The sequence below is a fragment of the Leptidea sinapis genome, chromosome 40, assembly GCF_905404315.1.
Source record: "Leptidea sinapis chromosome 40, ilLepSina1.1, whole genome shotgun sequence".
Lineage (NCBI taxonomy): Eukaryota > Metazoa > Arthropoda > Insecta > Lepidoptera > Pieridae > Leptidea > Leptidea sinapis.
This window is the reverse complement of record NC_066304.1, coordinates 2,617,967-2,636,379: the sequence shown is the minus strand read 5'-3', so window position 1 is coordinate 2,636,379 and position 18,413 is coordinate 2,617,967. Positions and strand designations below refer to the sequence as shown.

The window sequence follows — 18,413 nt, the reverse complement described above, 5'->3', positions numbered from 1 at the left end:
TTTCCTACGTTCTTCTACCTCTATGTGTCAACAAACAATTCTTTATATCTCAATATATTTTATCCAAAAATGATTTCATAACCAGAGTTTCATTCATTTTGCGACCATTTTAGGGACATAAGGATCTCTTCTCGTGGCTAACTCCAACACTCGATTTACATTGTCACCAATACAGAGCCAGCGTATAGCTTACATTTGAAAACTATTTTTTAAAGAAATTTATTTTGGATCACCAGAAAAAAGAGAAACTGTTGATTAAAGACACTAGTGGAATCTAGTTTTTTTTATGACAGTAAGAGACGAAACGAGCAGGACGTTACTGATGTAAATTGATACGCCCTGCCTATTACAATACAGTGCCGTTCGGGATTCTTGAAAAACCCAATAAGTCTGAGTGGCACTACAATTACGGTAGTCACCTTGAGACATAAGATGTTATGTCTCAATATCCCAGTAAATTTCACTAGAAACACAATAATGCTTACATATTAATGTTTCTCAGCAGAAATAGGCGCCGTTGTGGTACTCATAATCTAGCCGGCATCCTGTGCAAAGGATCCTCCAACTTGATTCTTTGTTTTTAATATTTTTCATCTCCTATAAACAAGCTTTTCAACTATATAAACTCTTTCAGTTGTTCCACTATTAGACCATCATAATGTACAGTCATATATGACTTTATTTACTTTTTTAAAAAACTCTTCAAATTCTTTTAGTAAGTGTTTTAAAAACTCAGAAAGTTGATAATGAAAACTGAAGCAGTGATCTTCAAAAATAAATGTTGCAAGAAACAAATTCATCTCTCTCAATTATAATTACTTCTACTCTACAATAACTCTACATGCATTTTACTTCATCTTCATTGTAATGAATAATTGTAATTGTTATTTTAAGTGTCGCATCTCACACAGATTATCTTGCTCCAAACTAGGCCTTGCCTATACTATGGATGCTAGGCATTTAATTCCAACTCATTCTGTAAAATTTAAATTCCTACAGTTAATAAGTCGTACCTAGAAAAAAATACAATAAAGTCGATGCGAGGGTAAAATGACCACTGAATGATAACCATGTTTACAAGTGGGAGGCTCCATTGCACAGAATGCCAGCTAGATCATGGGTATCAAAACTGCGCCTGTCTGCCGTGAAGCAGTAATGTGTAAGCATTATTTTGTTTTGGTCTGAAGTGCGCCGTAGCTAGTGAAATTACTGGACAAATGAGACTTAACATCTTATGTCTCGTAGTAATGAGCGCTATTGTACTGCCGGTCAGAATTTTTGTGTTTTTCATTAATCCTGAGAGCGGCACTGCATTATAATGGGCAGTGCGTATCAAATACCATCAACACAACGTCCTGCTCGTCTCGTCTCGTCGTCTCTTGTATAATAAGTATCGTCTTCTAACTGTAGAAAGTTGTCCAGTTATAATCTGTATAATACGATTAAATTGATGGCAGTTTACAACGAAATTTGATCATAAAGACAATACTTCATAGTTTAATAGCAAGTCTGGTCTAGGTTTAACTAAATTATTACTCCTAAGTAGATGAGACAGGTTTTAAATTTCAAGCTGGCTTGCTAGCTTCGACACGCTCATATTTTTAACGAAATACCGTGCAGACTTTTATTTTAGTTTCGTGGTCTCAATTAACCTTTTCTACACCGAGGTCGCATCTGATCCTAGCGGTTGTATAAATAATTATTTTGTCTATGTTTGTTTGTTGTATGTTCTTTGTTCTATCTTTTATTTTATCTGTAACAGCTTTTTAGAGCAGTTCGCCAGACTCATTCACGTAATAAATTATGCGATGACATTTTACTTTTTTTTATCTTGCAACAAAAATATTAAAAACTGAAGCTCAAAATTCCATTTCACACTCCAAGGCAATACTGCCAATAATAAACATTAATAGAATAATCAAACCTAGAAACCTAAGGTCAGTTTGTAAAGGATGGTTGGGAATTCAAATTAAAATGTATACAGCTGAGCTTCAGATTCTCAACGTCAAATCAAGTCAAAATCCCTTTATTCATAAGTTCACGGAAGTTCACGGCCTCTTCATAAAGGGTTGAGCTAATGAGAAAAAGTGGCAAGAAACTCTTTGCCACTCTTTCCAATCAAGCTTATATTTTCGTCGTTTTACAAATTATTTCAATTACGATAAAATATAAAGTGATCTTTTAATTTAATCTTTGTACTAACTACGTGATAAAGTCCTAGATTCGCCGTATTTTCTTTTATTTCTTTTTAGGATATCAGCGTATTCTGGCTTTAACTGCAGGTACTTTTAGTTATTACAGCAAGCAGCTTCTCCGATCTTTTATGTTCTTCTACACAAGATGTGTTGGTAAATATGTCGATATTACGATATACGAGCCTACCATTTATGCTTTTGAAAATGATAAAAAATCTAAAATGAACGATGGCTCTATATCAATTTGTGCAAGGTATTAACTGCAATGCTGTTTTCTTTAACTCCACAGTCCACATAATTGAGATTTAATATCTTAACCTTAAAAATATACGAGAAATGATAGAATTAGAATGAAAAAACATTGAAGTTCTTAAGTTGTTATCATATTATATGGACTAGTTACAGCTCTTAATTGTGATTTTCATTATTATAACACTAGAGATAAAGGATTGCGTGTAACTAATTCTAGTAGGCTTCATAAGATACATAATAGCTTTGAGGGTAATGTATACACTTATAATAAAGTCCCAGCCACTCTTCAGGCATTCTCTATAAATAAATTTAAATGTTGAAATTAAAAAATGGCTCTGTTGTAAATCGTACTACTCCACTGCTGATTATCTAAGTGATCGAACAGTCTGGGACTAGATTATGCTTATTTTATACCAATAGCAGTGACATTACAATATTTAATATATTTTTAGTAGAAAGAGCACAAAAAAGAATGCTAGGAGAGTTTCTTGAGCCGCTTCTTCTCTCTCAGAGCGCCATTTGTTTCCGAAGCGGTAGTAGTATCTAGTATATTAGAAATGACATCAAAAATAATTCTAAAGGACTCAATTTTGAGAAAATAAATGCCTTTTATGCCTTTACAAAGTATGCCACGTGACATTTTCGATTTACTACATTATTATTTACAACTAAGCCTTTGGAATATGTTTGTCTGTCAAGTCTAATAATAATGATACCAACTTTGTTTTTACCCAAGAATATCGCCTTTTAAGTACTATTTATAATTCCGAAGTAGTATGTTCTTGGATATCCTTCTGACATGTTTAATAGCGCGAATATCACAAGGACATGAGACTAGAGAGCCTTAAATTATCGAAGCTGAGACAACTGGCTCGTAGCCAATATTCACAATTCCACCTTTTTGTTTCAACCGAAAGCAATTTGTAGACTTACATTTACATTTAAATAAAACATCATATTTTATTGTCGCTACGGTTTGTCCCAGATAATGTTTAAAACAAAAGTAATAGTTATTCAAAAGAATTGTTAAAAACGTTTGTGTAGTAAAGGTTACTATTACATAAATGACTTTCTCAATGATACCACAGACTGGGAATGGAGCGACCACCCTCAGTCTATTAAACAATAAGTTTAATTTTAGAATACTACTTTGTAAACATATTTTTTTGGTTTAAAAAAGCCCGCTGAGTTTGTTGCGCCAATTCTTCTCAGGTCTGAGGCATTTGTTTTGGAATACGTTCCTATTTTGAATAAAATTATTTGAATTTGAATTTGATAAGTATAAGTTGTAGCAGCTCCCGGCAGCAGTAGACTGAACGGCAATTGCCGAATAGGAGGCAATAATAGGCACCATTCCTGTTTAATTTCCGCACCTATCCAATTAGTTCAACAGGATTAGTTCACTGAATGAATATTGTATATTTTCAAATGAATGTATGAACGGCGAGCATAATTTAGATTTGTATGTAGCTCCACCACTCCGTAAATCTTTTTCCCGCTTCTAGAATAGGCAAAGCGGTAATAAATTCAAGCACCTAATGTAACTTAGTGTTTTCATTTCGTGTATGCTGTACCTTTAACTCTTTACAACATATGTTAAATTGTTATCTTTATTTTACCTATATAATCGAGAATTGTTTTTATCCGTATTGGTTTAAAAAAGTGTAACGGCAGCATTTCAGACATTGCCAGTCTTCATTGGAGGCGACCTTCTCTAATAATACCCATTTATTTCATTTAAATAAAGTAAAAATAAAGTTTACTCTTCTCTATGGGATGTTTTCTGCATTATGTCTTTACGCAGACGAAGATGCAAGCGAAAGCATGTATATTTGTCATGTTTGTGTACAAGTACTTTAACGGTCTCGTGTGCAAAATTTGAAACATTTGAAACAACGTTTGTGGGGAAAAAATAATTGCTTTGGGTATTATTGTAATTAGGTCACCGCTTAAACGAATTAAGGTCGATTACACAGTGCGGCTACAATCCCAGAGGTTTTACTTACACGTAATATAGATGTTCGCTGCTAGCAAGCACAGCAGAAATATAACTAGGTTTCTGTGTTGCTTGTATATTGTGCTCAACAAAGGCCTACGATTCATTGAACTGAAACCGACACTAACGATGTTGTAAGCTTTATTCTCATATCAATATCATGTTCAATTCATAGAATTCTATACTTCTATACAAATAATAATAAAGCCTTTTTATTTTGAACTAAAAAATAATAAACATTTGAAAAAATCAATAATTTTAAGGTATAAAGTATAAACTATAAAATGTTTCTTAGTTAGGCGTGCTGATTGGCAAAAGCCTCCACCAACGATTTTACTCTTTTCTGTTTTCTGCAACTCTTCTCTAGTTAGGTCCTGCTGTCATTTTTATTTCATCTTCCCACCTTGTGTGCCGTCTTCCTCGTTTTCTTTTATCATCTCTTGGGTACCATTCTCTAAGTCTTTTGCAATATTCTTTCGATACTGGACAGTCAAACTTTTTCTGCATAGGTGCATAACATACTCAAAATTCTGACTGAGAAATGATGCTTAACATCGTATCACCAAAGGATAAATTGAACTTAACTGATACCTACTCAATTAAGACTACGGTAGACTAAGCTCCATAAAGTAATGTTTATTTTGTTACGAATGCCCTGAATGAATTACAAAATTGACTTTTTTTAATATCCACGCCCCATGTCATATACCTACCTAAATTGGCTTAAAATATCTTTGTTATTATTATAAACTAATTAAAAAAAATAAGTATTTAATTTATGAAACTTTGATTTTCTAGTTTATGTATATTTGTAACCTTACTTATTGGGGTATTGGATATCTATTATATTAATAAATATTTTATTCTCGAAGTCTCTAGAATTCTCTAGAGAATACCAGGGTTGAGAAGTAAAATTCCCAACAAATGCTAGACTAGACACCATTTTGGTTTTTAAATGTTCATATTGTTATTACTTATAAGATCTCTGTAAGCTTTTTAAACCAAACAAACCTTTTAATTATTAGTTATTATTACAATTTCAAATATCTGTATTTTTAAAGGGTACGTAGCTTGGGTATACACTAGTTTCAACTCAGACAACTGTAAAGTCAGTCATAACGAATCGATTCTAATGACGTTTGAGAGGAATTAATATAAATGTACACAACAATGTTATTATTTACTTTTTGAAGTGAAAACTTCTTTAGCGGCCTTCAGCACTATTCTTTGAAATGGGTATAAAATGTAAGACTCGCGTCAGGACACGTGACCTGATCAAAAATACGTAAGACAGTCTTTGAAATTATGGATTAAAGTTGATTTTTCGGAGAGATAAACTTTTTAATGTAAAGTAACTGTAAGAGTTCTGAAGTGTTAATTTTTTTAATGTAATATAAATTATCATTTTTGTGTAAGATAGCGCAATAAATGAATATTGTATTTAACCACAGTTAGTACTTTTATACTGCATATTTATAAAGCAATTCGTCCGAAATTATTCCCTAGCCATTCAAAAATGCACGAAGTCTATGTTCAAGTTTTCACTTCTTCCGGCACTGGAGGAGTGCAACCCGTTTTTTTTATATTAAACTGGCTAGCTAAAAGGCAATGACTGGCCTAATAGAAAGTGAAAACATCTAAAATGCACACATACAACAGATGTGTGTTAGATACTTTCCCGACCTTAAACGTGAAGTAATTAAGTTAATTAAATCAAACTGCTCGTCATTTTAATTATCCAAGCTATATTTTTTTGACTAATCTTCACTTGCAGCATATTTAATGTTTCGTTATACCACATAATATCTTTGACTGTCAAAATAAAAAAGAAAGTGGTATAACCGCCACTTTACTTAATTTAATTAAACATTAACTTTAAGGATACTTTGTGCAACTGACGGTTAGTCACAAAAAAAATTTTCATTATCACTAATAATTACTAGAATACCCGAATTACTCTTTATACGCGTAATACATATTCAACACGGTGTGGAAATTAAGTTTCTCTTTTTAGTGAAAGTATTCAAATTACCGTACAGCGCAAATCATATAAGTAGAGATTTAATAATTTTAATCCAAGTATATAAGAGTGTTGGAAAACACTCACGTTTCTATTAATGTTTCCAGTGCTAGAAACTTGGTTATTTTGTTTTCGTCGTTTCAAAGGAAGCAGGAAGGAGCTGGTTCCCAATATTATGGCTGATTTCCTACTTCCTTGTTGTCACCATAGCTGTACTTAGTTTGAAAGGTTATTTTAGTTGCTTCTTCATAGGGTTTCAATGTTTATATACTTTTAGTAGCTGGCCCAGCAAACGTTGTATTGCCATATTTAGTAATTAAAAAAAAATCTATAATTAAAATTTTTGGGGTATTAAAAATAGATGCAACCGATTTTCAGACCTACCATATAATAGCACATAAAATAATCATTATATTCGATTGCCATCTTGCAACTCTGTTGCGTATCTGTGGATGGAATTGAATAATATTAAAATCGCAATACAAAAATAGGTGTTGATCGTAGACGTGTGAAAATTTTAAGTTGTATGTATTTTTTAATGGATCTCTATAACGATTGCTAATTAGTCGGTGTGTTGCTTGGCCTGTAGGTATAACAAATAACCGTTGGAAAGTAATAGCGATATTATTACATAAAGTTCGAAACACAGACTTAAGACAGAAAACAAAAATCACTAATGTCACTAATGCTATAAGAAAATTTAAATGGCGCTGGACGGGACACACCCTTCGGGGTATAGACAAATGGAGCAAATGTATCACAGACTGGTATCCCAGAAACTTAAAAAGGAAACCGGGGGGACAATACAGGAGATGGTCAGACGAACTTAGGACGATATCAGGCAAGACATGGTAAAGGTTAGCTAAAGATAGAAAAAAGTGGAAGAATTTGGAAGAGGGACCCAGTACTCTGTGAACGGCTGGATCACTTGGCGTTGCGTAGAGACGTCGCTTCATTGTGTGTCTGCTACCGCATTTATCACGGGGAGTGTTCCGAAGAGCTGTTCAACCTGATTCCTGCTGCTGAATTTCACCTTCGCACGACACGCCACAAGTTACGATATCATCCCCACCATCTGGATGTGTGGCGGTCCTCCACAGTGCGGTTTTCAAGGAGCTTTCTTCCTTGTGCGGTGTTTCCGGGACGATACGACATGGGTACCTTCAAGAAAAGCGCGTACACCTTTCTTAAAGGCCGGCAACGCTCTTGTGATTCCTCTGGTGTTGCAGGAGAGTGTGGGCGGCGGTGATCACTTAACACCAGGTGACCCGTACGCTCGTTTGTCCTCCTATTCCATAAAAAAAAGAGGCCTTTGTCAATAGACAACCAGATAGAGATAGAAACTTAGTTAAGGATAGTTTGTAAGTATATATGTAAATGATACTATCTGAATAAAGGCTTATATTATTATTATTAATAGCGATATTATGACTACAAATGAACATTACAATTAACGTTGAAACAAATTAATTAACAGTATCAGGCGTGGTAACTGCTACGAATATGACTAAACAGTAAATTTCAAATCGAATTATCATTAACTTAGTTCTGGGAATTTTGTTTTACGTTTACGTAAAATGTGAGCCTTTTGAATATTAATAGAGAACCAGTTATTTTTTAGATTCACTTTATTCACATTATGTTATGATATAATGCTTTGTTACACTTCAAATTTAAGTAATAAATGAAATTGTATGTGTCAGGTACTACAAGTAGCATTTACTTCCTCCCATTGCAATCGAAGCAGCACAACCTATTGATTATTTTTTTTTGTTGATAAGATTTCATGGTTATCTAAATTATGTGTCGACATACCTAATTAGATGGATAATTTATTTTATTTTCAACCGAAAATAAAAAGAACAGGTTTAGAATTCGGCTGTTCGTTTATTTTATGGCGTTTACATTTGAAGAAATATACATATTTTATTGTCTCATTTTTATATTGATGTAAGAGATTTTACTTTTATTTCTTATGACTAAGCAATTGCTGAGATTTAAAAGGTCGACATCTCAAGTCAATTTCCTAATATGCAAAAATTTAATTTGTGTTATTAATCCCACAAATGACATCACTTTAAAAAATAAGAAATTACTGTGAATTGAATCATTTTTTTTTCTTCAAAACCCTTGCATTACTTTACTTAACATATTACCTTCCAAACAAAAAAATATTTCAAATCGATCAATAAGCGGATATATGGGGGAAGAAACATAAAAATAACAAAGAGTAGAATTGTAAATCTCCTCCGTTTTGAAGTCGATGGTAAATAAAACAACGACGACGCGCAGTCATTTGAGATTACTTAACGTCAAATCAAACACTTATTAGAACCACAAAAACGATACTCGTATTCATATTAATTTTTGCTATTAAATAGGTACAAATTTGGTCTTTCAATAGCTTAAAGTATCTCCTATTTAGCCATTACCAATACCATACAAACTTGGTTTTGGGCAAAAATTCTATTACAATATAAATTAATTTATTTTATATAACACCAAATTCACACACCAAAATTATAATTTGATATATTATAAAAAAATATTAAAGTCAAGATAAGAATAATCTACTTAGAATGCAATGTCAAAATCCTTTACTCTTTGTGGTCAAAAAACTCTTCTATAGAATAAAATGTGTTTTCAAGAAGCCAACTGTGTAAGGATTCCTTAAATCTTTAAAAAGGTAACAACTTAAATGAATCAGGGATCTTATTGTTAATTTTCATGCCCATCCTGGAGCTATTTTTCTGAAATAAATTGCTATGCGGATCCTTCTATCATCAGCTTTCCTAAGTATTCTAGTACTGTGGGTTTTTGTTTTTGCTGTAAGTATAGCACACTGTGATTTTCCTTCACAAATTTTGGCATCTCGTAAATGTAAAGACCGGGAGGTGTATATAGATAGAAGATGAACACTACATTCGCTGTTAGCGTATTAATAATGTAAATGATATAGTCTGTGACATGTGCTATGTCTTCATGTTTTGGTTCTGTAGTTTGTACGAATTGTACAACAACGTCTCATAGTCATAATAACAGACTTCACAAATTCACACCAAATCACTTATTACGAATCAACAAGCAGAACTTATTCAATTAGAATTAAATTATGCAGTATTGCACCACGGCAGTCATTGTTTGTTGGGAGCCGATGAACTGGGTCCAAGCAAAAAAATCGCACATGTGGAAGGGATAGCAGAAATTGTAGTGTATCTCGCTTACTCTCAATACTAATCTAATTATGTGTCTCTGTCCCATTATTATTCTTATTTTAGTGACGCATCTATTGTTCATCTACAGTAAACGTCAAAGACCAATCATTATTGAATTTATCCTTTTTATTCTTTAGACGCCTTATGAAAAAGTGATGAGAATGAAATTTTAACATGCGCGCATCACTGTAACTTAAAGGTAACAGGATGAAGTTGGTTCCTAAAATTTTCTGACGTTTGCGACATTCGTTATTTTTTTTTTGGTTTCTTCGACCATTATTAAGATAGGCAGAGGGTTCAAGCCGTATTAATTACTTAATAATAAATTGTCAAAGCCATCTTTGCAAGATTTTTACAATATTGTTCTTTCTACAAACGTAGAATAGCACGAGAAATAAATACTTTTAAGGATTTTTGCTTTGTTAGGCCAAAGAAGTATAACTTCTTGCGTGCATACAAAAGTACACACAGAGTTTTTTTATTTCAAGAATAAATAAAGTATTTTGTTTCAGCGGTGACGTCAGCGTACAAGATCACACAGCTGAAGGTGCCGCTGTACGCAGACCCCCGTCGTGCAGCCGAGCTGAGTTGTCAATTCGAAATGAACGACCACAGGCTGCATTCTGTCAAGTGGTATCGAGACCTGAACGAGATATTCAGATACAACCCTTCACAGAAGGTATATTAAACTCATAAAGGAGAGGAGTGAACTGTTATGCTTAAGCCCTTTTGAAAGATTTGATAAGTAGGGACACAAATTAGGAAGTAGTTTAAGAGAGTAGGAGGTAGCTTAATACGAATGCCGTTAAGCAAAATTGCTTTTAACGTAAGATGGAAAGTACTGGATTTTGATACTTAAGGCCAGATATAAGTTCATTTTCATATTCGTAGGAACAATTTTATAATGAATTTTGCACTGTAATATTTTTCCTCGAGAGGTCTCCTCATTGATAGCTTCATAATATGATTCATATCCAATTTAGGTCTCTCAAAATGTGTGCCTTTAATTTCATCTAAAAATTAGTCTTAAGGCTTATGAATATAAGATGGCGTTAAGTCTGGCCTAAATCGAGAAATCGTCATTATTTCTTTATCTGAAGCCTTCAAATACGCTTCTGTTACTTTATCTGAATGTGAGGACGTGTTGTCATGCTAAAGGATGCCATTGCTTTGATAATTCCTCCTCCTCTTCGCATCGTATTCATTATTGCTGAGTGTCGTGATTTCTCTGAGGATTCAACTTTTTGACAATAATTCGCCATCTTTGGCTACGTGCAGTGCGTCATGAAGTCTGGTTTTCAGGGATGTGCGGATTTGGTCAGACCATCGTATAGGGCTCCGATCTCTGAGGCTTCGTCCGTCTACCTTCCCAGTAACCATCAGTTGTTCGAGGTTGTGGCCATCTTTTCTGGCGATATGTCCGAAGGTTTTTACACCTAGAGTGTTAAGGATGGATTGGTTGGTGCGGAATGCTGTCCAAGGGATTTGAAGCATCTTTGATAATTATTAATGATTAAATTTGTATTTGAATCTTTAATCGCCCTTAGCGAAGCTTAAATTGTTCTAACTACTGCCAGTCTTTAATAGAAGTAGTGATAAGACTGCTAAAACAACAATAATATAATAACAGTAACGATGCATAAACTATATTTCTTGGCAGTGGACTACAATTCTCAATATTTATTGCAAGTTTCAGCAAAATATTGCCATGTCATATATACTTTTTGTTTTTGTTGAAATAACTACGTTACTCACTGAACGGTTTTTTGATTGAGAGCGATGCTGCGAAAATCAAATTATTTACGCGTTTCATATCCTTTTATATTGATCACTTTGAGTCTTGTCTGTTCTTGTTGCTATTTGAATTTTTACTTTATTATTTAATTCATAGTATTTTCTTTGATTACACGAGTGTTACACATTTAAATAAAACTGTTTTAAAAGTGGCAGTGGGCAGTGCACATAGTTCTATGGACAGATGGCTGGTGGGGCAAAAAAGTCCTCGAATGGCGACCACGTACCAGGAGACGTAGTGGTGGTAGATAGACCAACGATCCGGTCAAGATCGCCGGAATACGTTGGACGAGGGAAGCGAAGAATCGGTCGTTGTGGAGATCTTTGGGGGAGGCTTTTGTCCAGCAGTGGACGTCTTCCGGCTGATGATGAATCAATAATGACACTGATATATCTTTGTTTTCCAACAGCCAACGATACGTTTGTTCAACGTGACTGGCGTGATTGTTGAAGGCGGGGAATGTGAAGGTGGGTGCTGTATGGTGCGAGTGATGCCCACACCGGTAGCCACACGCGCTGCCTACAGCTGTGAGATATCCACAGAAGGACCCAAGTTTCTGATAGCGAGGGAAACTAAACTGATGACTGTTGTTGGTGAGATACTGATTAGTGATTACTATCAATTACATTCTATACATATAGACATATCATTCGCAGTCTGATAGCGGAACGGCAAAAGTATGCTTAAAGACAATGTTAACACACTTTTCTCTTTAGTCGCATGTCAAATACCAAGTCTAAGTGTGCTATAATAAAGTGCCCAAATAATACGTTCACGACGCAAAAAAAACATGGTGTGACTTATCACCGGTAAGTTTATTTTATTTGTATAAGATGGGTTGGCAAAAAGCAAGTACACAGAAATGAAAACTATAGAGTCGCTCGTTTTAATATTTATTTTTTAAAGGCCCAGTGAACAATGATTAGCAATATTGTATTTTGTGTACGTATAGAACTTATATGTATAGAACGTCATTGATTATTATGTACAATATTGAGCAACAAGGAAGAACGTAGAAATTATAGCTGAGCGTAATGCTGAGTAACTAACTAGTTCCGGATTTGTTGAAATATGATAAGAAAGTAAAAGTAAAGAAACAGGTGCTGCATTTTCCGCATCTACTTTGCGTATAATCAGTAACGAAAAGTGTAAGAAACAGGTGCTATTTTCGTAAAGTAATAGAAACAGGTGTTATTTTCCGCATCTACTTTGTGTATAATCAGTAACGTAAAGTAAAAGAAACAGGTACTATTTTCCGCGTCTACTTTGCGCAAAATCAGTAACGTAAAGTAAAAGAAACAGGTGCAATTTTCCGCGTCTCCATTGCACAAAATTAGTAATGTAAAGTAAAAGAAACAGGTGCAATTTACCGGGTCTACATTGCGCAAAATCAGTAACGTAAAGTAAAAGAAACAGGTGCATTTTCCACGTCTACATTGCGCATAATCAGTAATGTAAAGTAAAAGAAACAGGTTCTATTTCCCGCGCCTACTTTACGCAAAATCAGTAACGTAAAGTAAGTAGTCAATTTTACAAACATTATTACTGTTTCGTACTGAAAATTACAAAAATAATTTTAAGGTAAAATATAATATGTGCAGTGTTTATTTATATACTTTCAAGTACAACATCTGCGAACAATTACTAATTAAATTACAACTAACATTTAATACTAGTAGTTGCCCGTTGCATTCGCAACTAAACCTTCAATAAAATGCTTGAGTAGGGATAACAGAGAGAGTTGTCATACTGAAACATGCAGGGCCTGTCAAGCTGTCAAGTCAAGCCTGACAGCCATACAGTTGGCATAGCGACAACCCATTCTGCACGGACGCACGCCAAGAAAGAGAAGATATTAGTAGGATTATTGACAATTATTTTCCTATTGTTGTATGTAGTGATGTATCTGTAATAGATAAAAACAATCAGGGGATATAATGACAACTACCTAAGTCTATCTTAATATATATAAATTACGTGTCACGTTGTTTGTCCGCGATGGACTCCTAAACGGATTTTAATGGGGATTACTTCATGGAGTGCAGTTTGATCCAACTTGAGAGATAGGATAGTTTTAATTTCGATTTGGAACCCATCATTATTTTTATTTTCAATATTTGTTTTGTATGGACATACTTTCTATGAGAGAATTAGAGACCCCGCAAACTGCAGACTTTCGATCGGCCGATAGTTTGGTTGAGTTCGGCTGTTAAGTGCGCACACTGGCCTAACTATACAGTTGGTTCTGTGATGAGTGCGCACACTAGACAACTATCGGCCGACAGTTTTAGGGACGATTCGCTATTAGTTTTAAATCGGCTATTGATGAATCTGGCCGACTAAACAATCGGTGGTGTGCGCGCCTAGAAGAGCGCTGTACTGATTTAACAGTCGACCGATAGTTTGCTGACGGTTCAGTTTGAAGGCAAACGTGTAGCCCATCAAACTTTTATGTCGGCCAATACCGAATCGTTATAATGTGCGCACTCTCATACATCTGCATACTGATAAACAAACCAACCAAACTATCGGCCGATCAAAAGTCTGCAGTTTGCGGGGTCTCTTAAGTGACACACGGTTTGACAGTTCCGCTGTGAAACAATTTCATTATAACAACAGGGAGCAGATTTTACGAAATAATTCTTGATATTTTGAAATATTATTAGCAAATTCCTATAAAACAGTATTTTTTTATTATCTACAGAACAACGTCTGTCGGGTCAGCTAGTCTATATATATAAAAATGAATTGCTGTTCGTTAGTCTCGCTAAAACTCAAGAACGGCTGGACCGATTTGGCTAATTTTGGTTTTGAATTATTCCAGAGAAGGTTTAAAAGGTGAATAAATATGAAAATGCACGGAATTAAATGAAAACAACAATTTTGTGTTTCCTTTGATGCGTCCCCCGTCGTTCAGAAATCAAAGTAATAGAATATTTTAAAATGATTAACTAATTTTTAATTTTTATATCTTTCTAACTTTCTCAGGAGGTAAAAAATAAACGTAATTTTAGTTACTATAGTTTGTAGATTAACTACAGCTGTTAACTATCTATCAGATTATTTTTATGTAGATTGATAAATTTTAAAGTTTGTTCAAAAAATAAAATATTTGAACCTAACCACACCACAAAACAAAACACAAAATATAGTTTATCAGAAAGCTTTAAATTAATTACCAGACTGTATCATAACTGTGTGTGTGTCTGTCAATATCAAATTGAAACCTTTTATAGCCAGTATTTCAGGAAAACTCTGTTTTGTAAGTATGCAACATCATGAAGTTAATTACACATATACAATCGAAAATAATAATAAAATTTCATTCATACCGAGAATTTATTTTTATTTATTTAATAAAAAATTATTCCTTTTGTTTGTTTTAAGGTTCCGGGTCAGCTAGCATAAAATAAACTTCTTTCTTTTTCAAGCCGTATTTTCATTCTTTTCAGCTAATTTTATTGCATCATAAGCAGTGAAATGTGTCAAATATTTGTTCAATCAATCAATCAATCAAATTCTTTATTTGTTGATAAAATTAAGGATGAAGTGTACAAAGGGGTTGTATTTACGTTAACAACAAGATTATTATTAAAAAGCTCGAATTCTTCTCATATCGTATGTGTGTCAAATTCCTTTTAATTTCCCTGATCCTCCTAGTTAGGATAAAAAGATGAGGAATGAAATATTGTGTTGCCATCGATCATCGGTCATGATGCGTGTGCAACACACACACACACATACTCAAGCCTTGTTCCCGTCGGGGTAGTCAGAGACAATATAATGCCACTTGCATCTATCCTTACAAACCTCACGCGCTTCCTCTACATTCATTACTCTTTTCGTACATGCACGCAAGTTGCGGGTGCTTCGGAGCTTTCCTTTTCTCAAAACGTCCCCAATTTGGTTGACGAATGTTCTACGCGGTCTCCCGCGGCTGCGACCTACCTGCCCACACATACTTGCGTCAATCTTTCTTCCCTCATTCGCTCCACGAGTTCAAATTTTCAAATAAATTGGATATCTTCAAATGGGTGATTATTATGTTCAAATATTCGACGACATACTTTATTTATGACAACGTAAGGCGTATGATAAAAATGTAAGTCTGTGTTTAAAAAGTGAAGGTAGCAATATAGAACAGATTCTCTGATAAATTGGCAAGACTAGATGATTAAAACAGGGTAAAATCAGTGGAACGGAACTGAGCATTCCAAATTTCCTGTTATTGATTGGTGCAATTGCTAGGTCATACCTGGTCAGCTAGGTGAGATGAGGTGGGGTAGGTGAGATTGTAGTAATTATCATATCTATTCATGTCTACCACAGCCGTATTAACAGATTGTATTGTTCACCATTGCACATTACAGATAACTAATATTAATAATCTCAACCAGCCTATAATATGCTTGAGATTATTCAAATGCGTTTGAGGATAAATTGTACAGCCTCTATGGCAAATTGAGGATACATAATATAATATATATTTCCCGTAATATATTTTGCTTAAACTTAGCTATTTCCAGTGCGTAGGCCGATTCAATATTTTTATGCAGAATAGAATTTCAAATCATTTATAATTTACTACATATTCGAAAATGCATACCTCAGACCTGAGAAGAACACAAGGCACAAGAAACTCAATGGACTTCATCTTTTACTTCTTTTTTTATAAAATTTCGTTACAAGTAAATTATTATTTAAATAGATTGGTGGCAGTTGTTCCGATTTGTGTTATTATTATTTATCGATTGATTGCTAACCCTATAAATCCTGTTCGCTTGTGTGCTATGTTCCTGATTTGATCGAAAATATGTTTATGTAAAAACAAATGTATAATCATTCTTCTAACATCTATCTAACACTTTGAGCTTTAAATTATAATTTCATTACATTATTCATAACATATACACACACACACACACCCACAATTAATTAGTTTTAAGTTGGTAACATGGTTGTAATTATGGAAGAATGGGATCTTCAGACACAGGTTTTGTCACCTAAGAGAAGGTTCCAAACAATTATATCATGTAATATTTTATACCAATAAAAAATACTAAATGAAGAATTAGGTTTGACGAAAGTTGACTACAGGAAAGACTCTGTCATAAGCTAGATAGAAATTGATGAAAGGATAAATTATTGACAATTTAATAGTATTCCAAAGCTTTTGTTTCATGCAGATTAGATATATTTAGAAAGATTAAACCATGTATATTAAATATGCATTTATTGAAAATTTGTAAGCAATTATTTTTTTAGAGGGCCAGTGTATGCCAAATGGGATCAAAAAACGTATCCATATCAATAGGTAAAGAGGTTTTAAAAACTTATTTACAATATCTTCGACGACAATATCATTGACTTTTTAATGCCGTAGGTACGAGTATTCAATATAGTTTGATCTTTCTCAGCATTCTGTTAATTGCATGACTTTAACAAGAAGCAAGTATTTCCAGGCTTTCGTATAAGTTTAATTACTTACGCTCCTCGAGTACCCTTTCGTAGCGCTTGTTAGTCAAGAATTATCGCACACGTGCTGGTTCCATCTGTTTACTATGTTTAATCTGCAGAAATATCTAATAAATGTCGCATTTAATTATTGAAGTGAAACTTCTTTAGAATCGTTGTGATTTGAAACTTGATGAAACGAAAAAGCGAGACGATAGACACACAAATAGGTAAATGTATATGTGGTTAATCCTAATTCTCTTTTTATGTATTTATAAATATACAGTTTACATGAAGCGTGTGTTTATTTTTTTATACTTTTCAATGAATATTTTTCAAAGGAACTTTTCAGAAGTACACACACATATTTTGGCTGCAAGGAAATTACAAATTTTTGTGGAAATTTTGAAAATGTACAGCACAATTTACTAATAACCTGACTAAACTAATAATCTGATTTGAAAATAGATTTCTTTAATATTACTTTTAAATAAACGAGTTGAAAGATACTAAAAAGTATTATTGAAGTGAAAACAATTTTAAGCCACATTGAGAGATTTTTTGTGGGGAAAAGTTTATGGGTTCGTGTCACGGTTGACCACGACATGCTCCTGACGTAATGCGCTTGCGCCATACTAGTGACGTAAAGTATAGCGACTTGTGTACATGTTTGTTTGTTTGTTTGTTTGTTTGTTTGTAACAAATACCCCAATCACCAGCATCGCTTCCGGATGCCTGCAGAAACATAAAAAGACTGCTAGACTTCTGGAATGATCTGGGCTGGTTGGGGTAAAAACACAAATGAAAACGCACAATGGCCCAATCAAGAGGCTAAGTGTGTAAACAGCGCAGCTAAACAAGCAATTGTGTACATGTATACACATATTATACTATTATTGTGATTGTATTTACTCGAGTATATCATATGCGTGTTTAACTTTTTGGGTGGGTTATAGTATTCATATTTATACCACTGAAATTTTATAATGTAAATTTTCAGATAAAATTCGTTTAGTATATTATTATCTTAATATATTTTATAAATCCAGTGTCCTGATGTTTGTTTCCAGTGTAACTTATAAACTAGTGAACGGATTTTAATGGGGATTTCTTCATGGAGTGCAGTTTAGTCCAACTTGAGTGATAGGATAGTTTTTATTTCGATTTAGAACCAATATTTGTTTTGTATTGACATATTTTCTATAATAGCATTTATTGACGCACAGTTTGACATCTTACGAAATAATTCTCAATGTTATGAAATAATATTGACACATTCATAAAAAAACAGTATTTTATTTATTATGTACAGAACAACGTCTGTCGGGTTATATAATATAGTATATAATTTTTCATTTTATTTATTTATTTAAAATACAATGTAACATTACAGATTAAATCTAAAGCGTTAAGCGGGGTGCTTTTCAGGATATTATCAAAATAACCCTTCTACTCATATCTGTTCATAATATATTTGTTACTATTG

At 33.7% G+C, this 18,413-nt stretch overlaps 1 protein-coding gene across 2 annotated transcripts in view; it reads left to right on the top strand.

Moving 5' to 3' along the window:
• The window catches only part of LOC126976347 (uncharacterized), a 500,519-nt gene that overhangs the window by 11,916 nt on the left and 470,190 nt on the right, over nucleotides 1-18,413 (top strand). For both annotated transcript variants that reach the window (XM_050824648.1, XM_050824647.1), the window contains exons 2-3: nucleotides 10,191-10,357; nucleotides 11,883-12,066. In XM_050824648.1, coding sequence (XP_050680605.1) covers nucleotides 10,191-10,357; nucleotides 11,883-12,066 — 351 coding nt within the window. The remainder of the gene's footprint in view (nucleotides 1-10,190; nucleotides 10,358-11,882; nucleotides 12,067-18,413) is intronic.